The 17,105-nt window shown below is 36.4% G+C and overlaps 3 protein-coding genes and 1 pseudogene across 3 annotated transcripts; 1 reads left to right on the forward strand and 3 right to left on the reverse strand.

Moving 5' to 3' along the window:
- Positions 1-2,573: 2,573 nt before the first annotated feature.
- Positions 2,574-3,123, reverse strand: LOC119981251 (annotated as a pseudogene).
- An 817-nt stretch (positions 3,124-3,940) lies between these two features.
- On the forward strand, positions 3,941-8,247 carry LOC119980520 (rhomboid-like protein 19). The gene is made up of 8 exons (XM_038823247.1): positions 3,941-4,156; positions 4,305-4,429; positions 5,488-5,548; positions 5,662-5,828; positions 6,347-6,452; positions 6,572-6,774; positions 6,883-7,020; positions 7,853-8,247. Exons 1-8 carry the CDS (start codon positions 4,133-4,135, stop codon positions 7,953-7,955), a joined length of 927 nt encoding a protein of 308 aa, XP_038679175.1. The 5' UTR covers positions 3,941-4,132; the 3' UTR covers positions 7,956-8,247.
- Positions 8,248-9,018: 771 nt separating this feature from the next.
- On the reverse strand, positions 9,019-11,656 carry LOC119980943 (probable ubiquitin-conjugating enzyme E2 C). The gene is made up of 6 exons (XM_038823851.1): positions 11,284-11,656; positions 11,041-11,068; positions 10,412-10,639; positions 10,036-10,099; positions 9,895-9,954; positions 9,019-9,416 (listed from the first exon to the last, which is right to left on the reverse strand). The coding sequence occupies exons 1-6, from the start codon at positions 11,448-11,450 to the stop codon at positions 9,361-9,363; spliced, it is 603 nt and encodes a 200-aa protein (XP_038679779.1). The 5' UTR covers positions 11,451-11,656; the 3' UTR covers positions 9,019-9,360.
- A 600-nt stretch (positions 11,657-12,256) lies between these two features.
- Positions 12,257-16,287, reverse strand: LOC119980942 (MLO-like protein 6). Its single transcript, XM_038823850.1, has 15 exons — positions 16,067-16,287; positions 15,878-15,935; positions 15,539-15,780; positions 15,124-15,240; positions 14,968-15,028; positions 14,571-14,659; positions 14,401-14,475; positions 14,201-14,295; positions 14,059-14,108; positions 13,894-13,934; positions 13,600-13,773; positions 13,451-13,486; positions 13,289-13,356; positions 13,129-13,189; positions 12,257-12,893 (listed from the first exon to the last, which is right to left on the reverse strand). Exons 1-15 carry the CDS (start codon positions 16,187-16,189, stop codon positions 12,417-12,419), a joined length of 1,767 nt encoding a protein of 588 aa, XP_038679778.1. The 5' UTR covers positions 16,190-16,287; the 3' UTR covers positions 12,257-12,416.
- Between the last annotated feature and the right edge of the window lie 818 nt (positions 16,288-17,105).

The raw sequence follows: 17,105 nt of genomic DNA on the forward strand, positions 1-17,105 counted from the left end.
ATGCACTTTTATGGGCCAAGCAGTCCGTCTCTGTTTGGGGGCGGCCCCGGAATCTGAAATCTTTTGGCCCGGCACGCCTAGGGCCTGGCCTTTTAAAAGAGATCAATTAAAAACTGTATACATGGCACTAACACAACACAAGCACTAGGATATTGAACCAAGGAGAAGCTCTAGCTACCTCTCAATCTCTCATCATGTTTGCTATTTGGGCTTCACAATTTCGGGTTTTAGAGGGTCATCGTAACACATTATTCTCACTTGATGCAGCTTCACCAAATGAAGAACACCCACCAACATCATGTGTAATGTTGAGGAATAGCGGAACACACAAAGTATAATCACCTCAAATCAACAAGAAATGGAAAAACCCAATTGGGAACAAAGACGCAATCATCACAAGTAATAATCAAGCATACATGAAAGTAAATCAAGTGACAGAGCAAAGAAGACATTGAGATTTACGTGGTTCGGCTATACCAAGCCTACATCTATGGGTAAATCTCTTGCCACGTGGAAGACTGCAATCCCCATGGACCAATATTTAGTGTCTCAGTTGCATTCATATGACGATTGGTATCACATATATATCGGATTTTAAAAGAAATCTCCATTCTTCAATTAGTAATTTAATATGCTCATGATGTTAATAAGTTTTCCATCCATCAAGCACATTTAAGTTTTAACATCACTAAAGTATAATTAAAAAAAATTAGGAAAGAGAACTTTCATGTGTAAAAGCATTTGTTTTTGCTGTTATATAAACAAATCATGTGTAATTGATGCAAATTACAAAAATCTCGTAACTCTTCAATGAATTTTATCAAGTATTTTAAAATTTTACCCACATGAAATAATATCGTACAGGTGCAATATTTTTTATTATTATTATTGTGCCAACGTTTAGGAATAATCTAAGCCACCATATTAGCATAATTTGATTAGTTATATAGCATGACATTAATTAAATTTGATCTTTTTTCTACTCAAATTTGGGTTTTCTAACAACTGTTAAGATCTATATATGGATGTTAAATAAATTTTTTTGCAAATTTATGATTATTATTGTGCTAACGTTTAGGAATAATATAAGCCACCATAGTAGCTTAATTTGATTAATTATATAGCATGCATGACATTAATTATATTTGACCATTTTTTTCCTACTCTAATTAGGGTTTAAATAGAACTGTTAAGAATTTACCTAATATGGATGGTATTTTAAAATTTACCAACAAGAAATTATGCCTTAAATCCTGATCTTTAACTCTCCTTGATTAGGTAGCATGATATTAGGGTTAATTAACCATTAATTTTTCCTCTAGTATAACGGGACTACTATTGCACCAATAATATATACTACATATATACACCATTTTATCTTCCTCTCTCTATTTTCTCTCCCATTTTCTCTTTGATAAGTCATGGCGATGCGTATGAGAAGTCTAATGTCTTGGTTGGTGGTGATCATGATCTTATTTTCTAGGCAGCCAAACAATGTTGTAGAGGGAACAGGACGTGGATTGCTTCAAAAGGATGTTGTATGTTTTAATAATGCTGCATTTTCTACTGAGGTTGTTCAATGCGATTACGACCAATGCGTTGGGTTTTGCCAGAAAGGGATGGGGAGTTATTTTAAGGGTGCTCAATGTTCTAATGCGGAAGCAGGGTTTGTTTGTTTGTGTTGCTAGGCACATAATTCTCCCAAATATATGTGGAATTGTGTCTGTAACCTTATGGTCATTATCTTTATCATTTTCATATATATCTATATCCACGAATAAAGTTTGAGGTTTTGTATATTATTAGGTGTCTCTTGCCATGCATGATTTTAGTATTTGGTAGCATGGAGACTGTTGAGGCGGAAATCCGCTTGTCCACTTTGGGAACGTGAGACCCTCAGCATCGAAGGAATCGTGCTTCAGGGGCCATGCCGGAGTCTCATTGGGCCTAGACCTAGTTGGGCCATTGGACGGTGGCGGCTTCCCTTAGGCTGTGGGTCGTAGGATTTTGCCAATATAAATCGGAATAAATCCTACGCCTTCTCCCTAGAACCTATGACCTCATAAGGTGGGAGGGGAGTAATCAATTAGGATTTATTCAGATTTATCCTGACGAAATCCTACGAGCCATGACCTACCGGAAACCGCCATGGCTTGAAGGCCCGACGGGGCTCCGGCATGGGCCCACGGAGCACAATTTACTATACAACAAAATCTAAAAACTAGACTTCAATGGAAGGAATAACAACAATGCGTTTCACTATGAAGTTGTGTTTGGTGTTGATAAGATTATTTTCTAGGCAGCCAGAAGTTGCAGAAGGCACAGTCCATACCTTACTTCAAAAGGGTATTATATGCTTCAATTCTACAATTACTATTAAGATAAGATTGTTACGTGTCCAAATTGAATCCAACAATCACTGAAAATTTGTCTCTGTTTCTTCTTTGAATAAGAGTGTTTGGTGATTTGAATTGCTGGTCTAGTTCTATTTACACAAGCAGCAGATATGATCATCCTTTGATTCATCACACAAGTTTTCACGTGTAGTTTTGCAGTAATTAAGATTGAACAAATCATGGCAGAATCCCTCTGGGGATGATTATGTCTCCAATGGTGTTGTGCCATGGATCAGCCAAGTGAGTAGCCAAATTCTCCAATGGTCCGGTGCCAGGATAAGCCGATTGCTGAACGCAAAACCCCACGAATGCTAACATTGCCAAGCGGCCTCAAAATAAAAAATCGAGTTATGTACTTAAACCAATTTACAGACAACATAAGTTCGAATTTGAAGAATAAATAGTCTCACTTGGTCTCACCATTTTTGATCTCTTTGACCTTGTATTCCTCGAACTTCTTCGGGTCCTTGGAGTAGCCTAGAGGATCAAAAGCCCCGCCGGGGTACTTCTTCTTCTCGGGATCTTTCTCCATGCTGCGTTGGTGCTCTACGAAGGCAATGGCAAGGAATTCAATGACCAAAATTGTGGGGAGGGTGCCCCATGGAACTGGGTTGCCCAACTAGGTGGCTTGGCCGCTAGGTTTCACTGCCCACTCTTGTGCCTGAACCCAGTTGCCTAACCCCAATGCCTCTGGTACTAGGATCCCTGGCTGCAAAATGCACAGGCACCAATCACATTATGTCATTAACTCATACTGAGATCTTAACTCATTCCACACTAGTTTTAAGGGCTAAAATGTATTGTTTGGAAGATGTTAGTGATTAAAATGCTGTCAATCAAAATAAGCAATTCTTATTACATGATTACAATTTTTTATAACCGAGAATAACACTAGTCGACTACGTGGCATATCCAGTGGATTTGTGGTGGAGGTATGTTCATGCATATCAAATAGAATGATTTTTTTAAAAAAACATCAAAATTCGAGAGTTGGGGTTTAATTTATACGTCAAGTTCAATTCTGAAAACCGTATTTTTATATAGTACATAGGAATAAAGTTTGCATACATACTTCATATTTTTTACTCTGTTCACTGTAAAAATCTTGTATATGAGAATTGTTTGCCATTTTTTTTACATAGAGGTTGCATATCTTTGGCTAGACACACGATTTCCCGTAATGACAAGTAAAATAACATTTGGAGGATGAATGATTGACAAATTTTTGTGAGAATTATAGTCATATTCTTCAGATGTGTATTCCATAAACTTATGGATATGTGCAATAACTCACAAACCATGTATATTAGATAAGTTCATGAAAAACTCATCTGCCATTAATATGTTTTTCCATGTGTCTAATATTTTCATTTTCAGAAAAATACAAAATAATTTGAACAATTGAAAATTATAAAACACACAAAAAAAAATGTTTTCTAAAAATTAAAAAAAAAGAGAGAAAACAAACCAAACGAATAATTTTGTTTTATGGTTAACCACATAATTGAAAAATATTAAAATAAGCAATTTGTAATTTGTTAGAAACAATGTAAATTCCTCCCAGTCTTCCAGCACCTGCAACTTGACTTAAAACGGTACATCGAGTCACACCAGATCACGGAGCCCGCATACGGCACCACCTCGCCGTCTAATCCGCCATACGTAGACACTAAACCTCAGATCACCGCCATCGCCAAATCGAAGGCTGCGCAGTTGCAAGCATTCATCCTTAACTCATGAGTTCTCCGGCTCTCTCAGGAGTAAGCTCTCACCTCTCTCTCTATCTATTTTTATGTGTTTTCCCGAGATTTCTCGAAATTGTTCCTCCAAATCTCACTACCTGTAATTGTCTCTTGGATCAGTGAATATTTTGTTTGAGATTAATTAGGTAATTCAATGTAATGGCAGGGCGCGAGCTTGTTCACAGGATTTACGAGGCTATGCAAGGGCCTGGCTGTGGTACTCATCGGTGGCCATGTCGTAGTTCAGATTTTGCCTACGGCTCTAACTTATCTTGCTCTTATTCCTGCTAGGTAATCCTCGATCTACATTTCTGCTATTCGATTAACTTCATCTTTATCTTGTGCGATGTTTAGGAGGATTGTTCATTGACTTGGCATTAACATTGGTTGGAAAAATGCTATCAAAGACAATATGAAGTTACTATTAGTTTTGAGTTTTCATTGTTGCAATCTGTTAAGTTTCCATGGTCTTGGATGGCACTTGAATTTGAATTTCACTTGAAACTTCGATTGTTATTTTAGGTTACATGAAAACCTTGGATATTGATGCCGAAGCTCTGTCCCCTGGTAATTAGGGGAAATCGAAATAATGTTGATCACTCATTGACATTGTTTGTACATTGCTTTTCAACTTGTTTCCCTTTTACAAGCATGAATTCGGATACTGTTTGAGATTTTGTTGAGAATATGTCTTATTCACTATTCAATTAGTGAGATAAGTATTTTGATGGCATAAGTTGAGATATTTGTCACCACAAAAGGGAAAGATATTTCCGTTTATTGAATTACCACTTCTTTAATCTTTATCCTTTTTGTCCATTCACCTACTCTCGAAAATTATGGTAATATTGAATTGGCGTCATATTCATGGTGAAATTTATTCCTTTGGGTGGAGCTTCCTTTAACTACATACAACTTGTCAAGTAGAGTTTAATAGGTGTTGGCACCCTAACAAAATTATGTTGAAAAACAGTGAAATCAGTTGCTCAGAAGACTATGCATGGTTTCTAATTATTTTGTTAGGTGATAAAACTGAACTTTATGTGCCATTGTTAGATTTTCTTGTCGTAGAATAAAAACAATTGATTGTTGGATGCCATCCTTGTGGCCCTTATCTTATATATGTTCACCAAAACATATCACTGCTGCATGTTGTAGATATTTTTTATTCACGTATTTGCTAATGGGTATTGAATGCTAATGATGAAAAGGTAGTCAATTTTTTACGCTAATTGTTTGGTTATTGAGACAACTATGCCCAATTGTCCCTGATCACCACTGAGCTACACATTACTTTAGATATGCAAACCTTACTTGAATAATTCATTTTTCTGACTATTTATTTGTAGGACAATTCCTTTTGCATGGAACCTTATAACCAATGGTTACATTGAACAATCGGTCTATGGGGTATGCTGTTCTTTTTATGTAAAGAACATTACTATGCTTTAATGATTGTTTTTCCCCTGAGTTCTGTCTAGCCATCTCCTTATAGTAAACTCTTGGTGACGCTTGTTCCTTAGGTGGTTGTCAGCTTGATCGGTCTCCTTGTCATGGGGAAGCTGCTTGAACCTGTATGGGGGTCTAAGGAATTCTTAAAGTTCATTTTTGTGGTCAACCTCCTGACTTCGCTCTGTGTTTTTGTTACTGCTATTGCCTTGTATTACATAACAAGGCAGGAAAATTACCTGTAAGTACTATGCATCATAGATTTTATGTAGTTGGTCTGCTTGTAACTTTTTCTTTGTTCTTATTTGTTTTCTTATCTCTCTCCCTACATTTCCAACACCACCACTAATGGTGCTTTGATGGTAACTGTACTTCTTCTCTTCATGCAATGCTTACATTTGAGTAGCCGAATATGAACTTAGGTGGAGGATTACCTGTCAAAAAGTAAATAACAATTTCAAAGAAAAGAAAATATGAGATTCAAGTATTATATGTGATTGTCCTTATTTAATCAACTATGACATTGTATTTGTGCTTTCAATATTCAATTATAGTATTTATTTGCATATTTTTCCCTTTGATGCGTGTGCTATCAATTATCATCAGCTCAAGCAACCTTAAATGCACTTAATTTATCATATACATTTTTCCGAATTTGTTGTCTTGTTATGTTTAACACTTTGATACGTATTCTTTAAGTTAGCCTTTTACCCGTCTCCTACTTTTTATGGCTGATAGTGTTTTGGATGTTGTTGCCAGTTATATGCCTCTTTTGGGCTTCCATGGCGTCTTATCAGGATTCTTGGTTGGCATCAAGCAAATTGTGCCAGACCAAGAGCTGTCTATATTAAGAATAAAGGCAAAGGTGTGGGCCTCTAAGATTTTCTTTCAGTTCATTTACCTTATCTCTCAAGATTCAAGAAAAGATATGCACCATTAAGTCCCTCACATCCCCCCTTTTGTATTGTGTTTGATGCGCTGCAGTGGTTGCCATCTATCATGCTATTGATTTCCATTGCCATAAGCTTCTTTACAGCAGAGTCGGCAACTTATCTGCCAACCTTAGTGTTTGGTACTTATATGGGCTGGATTTACCTCAGATACTTGCAGAGTAAACCTGAAACAAAACTTAGGGGTGATCCAAGTGATGATTTCTCCTTTTCTTCATTCTTCCCTGAATTCCTTAGGTATAGTTCTACATGATTTGATTTGGCGTATAGTAACAAATTTATTTGAAGGCAACATGTCCTCTCTCTGTTTCTCTCTCAAAGTCTTTCATATGTATGAACGTGCAGACCTGTCATTGATCCGATTGCATCGATATTTCATCGATTACTCTGTAGAAGATCAGAAACTTCTACTGATGCCCATGGCTATACCTTGGGAGGTGCTGCATTGCCTGGTTCAGACCCCATCGAGGCATCTAGGAGGAGGTAATGTTCCTGGCTTCATGCTACAATATAATAATGCATTTTTCTTTTGAAATGATTTAATTTTTTTTATGCACTATGAGGAAAATTGGTTCTGAGGTTTTAACTTTTGGCAACTGTTGGTTGAAGTGTTGAACTGGAATATCTAGTTTCAAAATTACAAAGTCAATTCGTAGTAGCAGCGAAGGTGACAAGATAGCAGCAGTGGCAAAGAGAGTTTTCGTATACCATTTATTTATTTCTTATAGTTTAAGCCTCTGCTAGTCTGATAGTAGCTCTAGGCCTCTAGTAACTAAAGTAATCTCTTGCTGAAGATGGAAAACAGAACAAAGAGGAAAGGCACAAATAAAAGACAATTGCACTTGAGAAAATTCTGTTGTCGATATAAGCAAAATAATAATAAAAAAGGATTGTTTGTGGTCATTTGTTGATGGACATGATGGCAATCAAGTAACAAGCTTCATTTAGAATGTGCTGTGGAGTATTTGGACAAGCGCTTATGCATTAAAGTTCCTTTTTATTGTCTGTTTTAGTGAGATTTTCAATTATCTTTTTTTGAAATAGAAAAAAGAAAGAGAATTATTTAGCAATGATTTAATGGTTACATTGCTTGTAATGGTGTCTGAGCACGTAGCAATAATAACAATGGTAATTGGGTGTTAGCAACCATTATTGCTATATTGACCGAGTTGGAATTAGAAATGCTACATATAAGTTGGAAAGTATTTGCATTATTTGATTACAAAATGTTAAGAATAATGGACTAGAATTAACATGGGTGATCAAGAGAAAAGAAACTTGTGTTGTCTGCTTCTAACCCAACTGCCCACTGCAGAGAAAGAGGCGCAAGAGCTCTGGAGGAAAGACTGACAGCGGAGAGGTTGGCTGCTGCACGGAACGAAGAAGAGTCAGAAAGAGACGCCACAGAAAATGTTTGAAAACCTGAGGTATTCAAATTTCTTGACAAATACAAAAGCTAGTCTGTATTTCCAATGACAAGTTCGAAGTTTGTGCAGTATTCGGAGATAAGTCTTTTATGAGTTATGGACAGTTTTCTGTTTTTCATTTTTCCATGGACTGTAATCCTTGCGGTAGATAGAATTTGCTATTTTCTCAATTATGTTTCATGAATGATGATTTGTTTTCAAATCTGCTTGATGTACTTAAAATAGGAATTTTGAAGAATATTGAAAAAAATTAAGAGTTATTGGTTTATTAGTCTCTTTTTTTTCATGATTAGTCTGCGTTGTTGGGTCTAACGATATCTTGAATTATTAGAACTATTTAGAAGTAGTCTGTGTCAAGAAAAACTTCGTTAAGAATTCATTTCAAAATCACTTTTGGAAGAATTAAAGTTTCCTTCCAGAGAAGAAATTAGTGGAGCCTTTGGACGGAGCTGTACATGCAGTGCATACGCGAGTAATTCGCATTTCGCAGGTCATCTCGTAAGGGCCGAAGTAATTTGCTGGTCATGACTCTCGAGTGGCCGGTTTTACTTTGATGGGCCTCGTCGTAAGGCCCAACGTAATTTGCAGATGATAAAGAATTAAGGCCCGAAGTAATTTGCATGTCATGTTTCGATTGGCCCGTTTACTTGGATGAGCCTCTTCTTAAGGCCCAAGTTAACTTGCAGATGACGGTTTTTGCGAAGATGTTGGGCCTTGTCTTAAGGCTAAAAGTATAAGGCTTAGCCCTTAATACGATGGGCCTCAATTTGAAGCCCAGCCCAGACCAATCCCTAAATCAAACTATCAAAGTGATCAATTCATTGTGACTATAAAAGCCCAACTACCTCGAGCAAGATTATTTATCAGCTGAGGACAAAAGAAAAATATTTTATCTCAAAATACCTTTGACGGACTGTGACCGTAACTATTATGTTAAATCACAAACTTAATTGTTTACAGTGCCTAATCTCCATTGGTCCACATGGTGGCTTTCACTCATCATCTTCTCTCTCTAACAATCTTATAAAACAATAGCATCTTATATAAAAACAGATGAAAGAAAAGAAGAATATAGTGTACCAATGGTTCAAACAGTTGAACATCATCACAAGAAGCAGCCTAAATTATTAATTACAGAATGGCAAAAGAACTCAAGCACTTTGTGAGTGAGTTTCAATCAATTCAAACAACTATACAACCTTTTGTAGAATTTATTCAGCATTTACATGATATAAAATCATTTGAACAAGGAGAGACAGGAATCAACTCCATACCATGTGGAATGATGTGGATTGCTAGATCAGGACCGCCCAATTGAATCGACCTATTCATGGAGGTTTATGAAAAATCAAAGTGGTAACAGAAGAAACATTTTGTCCTCTGAGACTTTCAGAGATCAGCCCTCGAACACTTCTCCTGCAAAATACTCCTTGTGAACCATTCTTTTGTATTCTGCAAAAACAAAACGGTACATAAATCAAATGGTTGTTACATATGGATATCCACTACTTCAAATGTTAGATCAATGCTCCATTATAAAATAGTACTGAAAATCTGTCGCGATTTGCAGTTGATGTCAGATGTCCACTCGTAAACAACAAAGAGAGGCACATAATAGCCTACAGCATCATCATATTCATGCCGAAATATGTAAGGAATACCAATTCTAGTTTCAGTCACATTTTAAACGATATTTTTTGTTCAGTACGACCTTGCTATCACGAAAAGAAGTAGCAGTAGCAGTGGCAACAAACATATCATGTTTCTTTTGTTCTATACTTCTATTGTAATAGTTCAAATCGATCAGTGAATTTAAGCAGTAAGATTGTCTTTTTAGGATATGCAAATAGGAACTCAAGAAGTCACATTCATTTAGATTAAATCGCCAACAGATTATAAAGTGTTGACGAAGACAAGACATGTATAACACCTTCTTTGTTGTTCAATAGAGCTGCAGCATAACTGTTGAGAGGACTCTCTGGATTGGGCTCTGCATTTGAGAATTAAAAGTAACTAGGCAAGCCTGAGAAAGTAGAAGACAAGGCTGAAACATGCAAGAAAGAAAGCATACCTCCCAATAGACTCTGAATTGACAACAGAATAGTTCTGCAATCATAAGCTGAAGACCACTTGTCCTAGTAACAATCAAAGGTAAATCAGACTATCATTACGGAATAATACACAAACAAGAAAACAAGATTTTCATACGATAATGTTAAAGTTAATACGAGAAGCCACTGTCACAGTATCACAGCTGTCAATGACAGTGACTTTCATGTTCAAGTTAAAGTTCAACTCTATGTTAAATTAAACCACTGATCATATGTCCCTCCCATCAATTGAATCTAAACCCGTAACTACCAGAGAGACTAAGGTTGGTTTCTCTCTGACTTTCTGGCTTACTAGCCTACGACAGGACAAACCATATCAACCAATTTGATCAATACCTGAAGGATGTCAAGACATATGTTGCCAAACTGATCAACATTTGGATGGAAGCACATCGTCTCAAACTTGACTTGGGGTGGCTTGAAAGGATAGTCCATGGGAAAACGTAAAGAGAGTTTGTATGATAAGCCCTCATACACAGTTTCCTTCCCACCCTCAATTGTTCCAATCCAGGTGAAAATGCTCTCACCTTCAGGAAATGCCGACACTCCAAGATCCCCACTCATCTGCAGAAACAAACGACGGTTGAAGCAGATATCATCACAATCAAAAGACGGATATAAATTCAGTGCTTTATCAATTTATCGGAACAATACATCATCTATATTCAGCATCTAAAGCATCACTGAACTCTATCCTAAGATTAAAAAAACATTTTGAACTACACACAATCACGACAGTTCTCTAAAATAAGAGTGGATCAAGTGCACAATTAACTTTTCTTCTGTAGTCTAACAACTTCAGTACGTATTCCACTTCCAAGAAGCACACAATTGAAAATCAACAAGCAGTGATGAGGCCAACAAGAAACGTAAAGAATAACATAGTTTCTCTCGATAAATTTCTCGGCAGTCAACAACAAGAAAGAGATTTCCACACACAAAAATGGCGACAAAAGATGACATACCATGAGAGACATCAATTCCTTCTGCAACCTGAAAAGGATTGGAAAACAAAACCTAAATTAAGCTTATAGAGTAATAAAGCTGGTTTTTCACTCAATCAATAGTACCAGAACGGGAAAACGAAGAAAAATTGAAAATCGTTTTCGTTCATCTAATCTTGTTAATTATTTTCTTCTGCTTTTTCTCAAGAACCAAACAAAAAAATAACAAAAAACTGAAATCATTTCCGACAAAAGAAAACTGACCTCTGCGAAACGGACGAGGTGTCGACTGCGCTAGGAGGAGGAGAAGCTTGTTTGGATGGAGTCGCAATCGCGGTCGCACGACGCTGACGATGATGCTGTTGCTGTTGCTGTTGCTGCTGCCTCGCGATCGTAGAGTTATCGGACGTCGGATTTGGTCGAACCTCCATCGAACAAGATTATCAAGATCGCGACACAAAAATCCGATCAAACAATCTAGAGTTCGTTTGACTGATCACTTGATGAAAGACTGTGATTCGTTTTTCATTAACAGAAGAAGACACAGAGAATCGAGAACAAAGCTGTCTCCAGTGATTGATTGCTGTTTATGTTGGGGGAGATAATTACTCTGTATTGTATTTCCCCTTAATTTATTATTATTATTATTATCATCATATTTTAGTCTTATTAATTAATCGGCACCGATACTGCCACGTGTTACTAATTAACTAGGTGGATAGCCGCGTGCATGGTTTGGTTCGACTTCCATGGTTTTGCTCCACTTCTATGACTTTTAACATATGTTCTTATGTGGAGTTAGGAGGGCTTGTAAGAATAACGGAGCAGATCTCGACAAAGAGAGTCTGATTATTCCCGACATACAAGAAGTAAAATATTTTGTAGTTGGTTTTCTTGATTGAAGTATGGGGTAATGAATTGCCTCTAGATAAAATTAAAGAACGAAAACTGTATAGCAATCAAAATGAAACGCGTTTGAAACATGTTTACGGACATATAAGTTCTCCAATTCTAGGTGATAAAACTAGTCGGTCTACTCAATTTTTCAAAATATAAGTAATAGATTTTTGTTTATCCACTAGAATTATGGATATTATTATTACTATTAACAATTCAAATAACTAAATAATTGTGAATAAATAATTTAATAAATTTTCAAATTATAATTATTTAAATTTTTGAATAATTTTAAATTATAATTATTTTTAAATAATAACTGATATGTTTTGATATCCAGTTTTGATCCTCTAAAATGAAAGTATTGATTCAATATATGACACTGCATTACAAGTTACAAAACAGCAACTGCTGCCAAAAGAAAAGGAAAATATAAGCACTCCAGTATCATCAACCTGACGTGTTCAAAATCATCCTTGCAAATTACATGCATAAGAAATTTACAATTTCTCCTTTCTCTTGAAGGAGAATTCTGCTGAATGTACATTGATTTCATGTTGAGTCCGGATGGGGTGCGGAGCAGGAGGCAGTTGTGTGGAGCTTGACTCCTGAGTTGTTGTTGTTGTTGTCATCTCTTGTTCCTCAACATGAACAGACTCATCATTTTGTGATTGTTTGTAAAGGCGAGGAGGAGACGGAGATGGTGAAGTTGCTTCGGGATCCCAATTCTCACTTCCATAGTAGTTAGGATGAGTTGGAGATGCATGATAGCTATCAAAAGCAGTACTGCTGCGGTAATTATGCAGGAGATGAACCGGCGACATGCCATGAGTAGGAGTTGTTGGCCTGCTTGACATTGGTGAGTGACTATCAGAGTGCTTGCTGTCTTTAGTATGTTTCTTCGCGGTATGGTGCCAATTCTTCAATGCTGTTGCCACTCGGTCATTAAAGATCGTTGGTCTCATATTCGAGCCCATCTACAAAATCATACATACAAATCAGTGTAAGATGAAGATCAAGTAGTACTGCTACCCTAATGTTTTTCTGTCATGTTTGGTTCTGGATGATCAAAACCTATTTCAACAAGACATTTGATCGAACACTTTCTTCGCTACATCTTGGACGCGTTTATGGATATGCAGTTCTTTATGAAGTGAATCTGGTAAGAGTAGAAGATAGGAGATATAACTTCTACTCTGCTTAATTTCTCACCTGTGTCACCAAAGCATAGAGGGGAAGAGTCACATAGCTGCACAAAATCTGTATTAAGATCCTGCAAATTGTAATGTTGGAGGTTAGCAACAATTCACTAGTCAAAGTACTACTGTTTCCAGTAGAGATTGAAGCATGTTAGGATATAAATTTCACTCACCCCAATGAGATTCTAATGGCAATATCTTTATTTGTATGGTGGAAGCAAGATTTCAAGCCAAATTTATACTGAAAGAAATAGATTAGCAGCAAGTGTAAGCAAACTCTCAGCTCGAATTCTCGAATAAACAAATGCAAAACCCTGAGATTGTTTAATGCTTACCCAACTAAAAGCGAAGAAGGCAATTTGTAATGCATTCTGCAGAAAGCAATTGTATACAAAAGACATAAGCACAAACACTTGATAGTAGTTCTTGATTTCTGTTATGTGAAGGAAAATATACACAATAGAGAAAACTATATCTGCTGTACCTGAAATAGAACCACATGGATGAGAAAGAGAAGAAAGCCAGGGCGACCGAACCAGAAAAGGTCATCGCCTGGCTCAACCAAAGGTGCACCCTTCACAACATCCCCTCTGTTTTGAACCCTCAATCCCATTTTGGTTATGATGAATTGTAGCTTTGCCCCTACCATTAGAATTACCTGCAAATCCCCAGTCAGTATTGCCATTTCCTTGCATCCTTCCATCAAAATGTTTTCATGAGGGAGGAAAAAAAATACAGTGCAAAGAAAGAATGAAAGGTTGTTGGTCTTTGTGCTTACAATTAATGGAAGAAATGGTAACCAAAGGGAGGCATTCCATCCTGTATGAAAAGAATGAAACAGTTCCTAGTCAGCAAGGAAACAAGTATCATATTTTAAAATCTAATCTTATATATAGATGCATATGTTTTGTATATATGCAAATATTGCATATATATTGTTTACCATGTGTATTTGTGAGGAGGAACAACACTGCAACGAACCATATGATTGGACTGCATAAATTATATCCAAAGAGAGGTTAAAGTGGTGAAATGCATTAACAAACAAGAAGATTAAAAAGCTTCAAAAATTTGAGACAACTTACGTGATTCCCACCACAACTACGAAATCCTCTTCAAGTGATCTGCTAATGTACTTCTGAAAGTCGAATCTTGCTCCGCTTCCAGGAGCCAAATGTGCCTGAAATCATATGAAATTACAACTTCAGTAAGTCACTTGAACTGTAATGCTGAAGTAACAGTACCCAAATTTACATTTTAACCAAATCATTCTACTTTTACTCACCACGATAAATCCATGCCTTAATGTCATGTAATCAACCTTGGTTACTGACCCCAAAAATTGTCGGAAAAAGCACACCTAGTGGAGGAAAATTGAAAATCCATAATGTTCTGCTGAATATATTTCGTCTAAAAAGTACCTAATCATAGTTAAATTCAAATGCTGGTACTCACTATCCAAAGGATAACTGAAGATTCACCCCATTTATGCAAATGCCTTCGCCCAAATGACGTATCTCTCGCAAACCTGAACCTCTCAGGATCTGCAGTTAATAAGTAAAAGACGAACGTAAGCAGTGTCAAACACATATTCTAATAGGCAAACCCTTGAGTGGCTTTTTTTTCTGTACACAAGGCCCACAAGGAGTAATAACACCCATAACCCCCGACCCCCAAAGAAAAATCCCCTACCCCAACCCTCATCTCCCTAACAGACAAGCCTCTCATTTAAATTTTGTTAGGATGGTTGTTATTGACAAAGACTTATTGACTTGCTGGTTTTCCCAACATTGGAGATATACATCTTGAATATCAAAAATCTTGTAAGAAACTTTGAAAAGTTGATATTTACCATTATAGTATTGGTATTCTACTGTCTTTGTTTCATCCTCCCAAACCTTCCACATTCTCATCTGCAAAACAAAGTGAACCTTTTAGGAACAGATAGAGAGAGAAAAAACAGAGAGACGCAGAAAGACAGAGAGAGGGGTTTGTTTTAAGTCAATACCTTGGTTCTGCCCAGAGCCAATGTTGTGATACAATAAAGAATATGAGTAATAGCCAACACAAAGATGAATACATGGAGCTGGTGGATAGCATATGCAGAAACAAAGGCAACTTGACCCTGAAAAACATTTTTTCACGTAAATGTCAAGCAAACACCTATTAAAAAAATAATAAAAAAAATAGGCAGATAACTTATTTCTAATTTTTCACCCTGTAATATAATTTATAATTTTATAAAAACTTCAAAGTCAAATCCAGTGGATAAGCTCTCATAACAACCTCACAATCATCAACCACGGACCGATCCAATTTCCAGACTCTCCATAGAAAAATATATAGAAAGATGAAGATTCACCCCTCCTATCAGTTTTAGTAACTTGATACATGAACAAGCAAGGAAAAGTTAAGAAGCTTACATTATCTGCACATTTGTCATAATAAATTGCGAGACTCCGTCTATGGATTGAGCCGGAATCTGAAAACTGGAGAAGTTTTCGACGGCTGTTATCATCAACAGACTCTTTTCCTGATGATTTAGTCTTGGATCCCCCAGCACAGGGATGCCAAGACGATGCTATGCTTTTTGAGATACATATACTTGAGATGGGTTCTTGTCCTATCGTCAGAAGCAAGGATATAAATCCCATCAACATAAGCTCTGGAACAACAACAAAAAAACTCGTTAGTTTGAACCATCAGAACTTATAAAGAAAAAAATAGTTAAAAACAAAATTAGCTCATATAAGATGATTCACCTGCTTTTACTTTTTCAAGAGCTTCATACAAAGCTTTCTTGTGTCTACTCTTCAACCACTGCATTCAAATGCAAAATCTTCAGTTATAATTGACAGATAAATTGATGCAGTTGGTTGAGGCATATAGTCAAACACATTTGCATCATAAATATGAAGGACTTCAAGAAAATACCAGTTGGGTTTGCTTACCTTTCCTAAAAGATGAAGGCCGTGTTCAACAAAGAGTGAAATAGCCACCAAAACAAAGCACACAACTGCAACTGCCCATGTTGATGTTTCTTCTAAGCTTTTCTGTTTCTCTTGTGTTGCCATTGCAGTCTTAGCTTCTATATCAGCTCACACAAATCTATACCCAGCCAGAGAGAAGATATAATAACTCAGTATGTAAAGTGTTGGGGGTTATATATCATATTGATCTGATTAGAGATGTATAGAGTCTATTTCTAAGAAAGAAGACATGGAAGGAGGAAGATTTTGACCAAGTCAGCGAGAGCTAGCTGACTGCGTCAGCTTACGACATAGCAATACAAGTTTGACCAAGAAAACCTACCTAAAAAAGAAAGAAAGAATGATTTATTAGAAAAAGGTTGGGAAGGAAATAGAGAACAAATCCTACATGACTATGATTAAATTGAACAAATCTTGTTTACAAAAAAGGAAAAACAAAAAACTGTTTTTCATTTTTGATAATTGTTTTTGTCCTGGCCAGATTCGTCCTTCACCAGACCTAGTTTAAATTGTAGGAAGTAATTTGGATTGACTAAGCTATGATATTTAAATTGTTTCGCTTTAACGTAATTGGTTAACAGGGAGTCTTTTCTATTCGTAAATATTGCGTTTGATTCTTACCGAGTCATACAAGAAATGACCATATGTTTATAGTTTACTTTGCAGGCATGATTTGATGACTATTGCGTGGGTTCATGAGAAAATATCAAACCCAACACTCGTCAAAATTTTTTTGACAATAAGCACAAGGTAGTTAACACCTTCATCAAGTAATACTAATAATTACAATAAACATAACATTTAATATGTGCAAATAATACGTTTGTTTATGGTTAGGAAATTTGTAACACCTTTGTTTCTGGTTAGGAATTTTTGACCGTTAAAATAACATTTGCAATAAAAATAGTTAATTATCTCAGCCTTATTTGGTACAGTTTTCTCCATCTAGGCTTTCCTTGGTACTAACTTATATATATAGAGGATTTCTTACATAAGGGTC

Source organism: Tripterygium wilfordii, chromosome 16 (genome assembly GCF_013401445.1).
Source record: "Tripterygium wilfordii isolate XIE 37 chromosome 16, ASM1340144v1, whole genome shotgun sequence".
Classification (NCBI taxonomy): Eukaryota; Viridiplantae; Streptophyta; class Magnoliopsida; order Celastrales; family Celastraceae; genus Tripterygium; species Tripterygium wilfordii.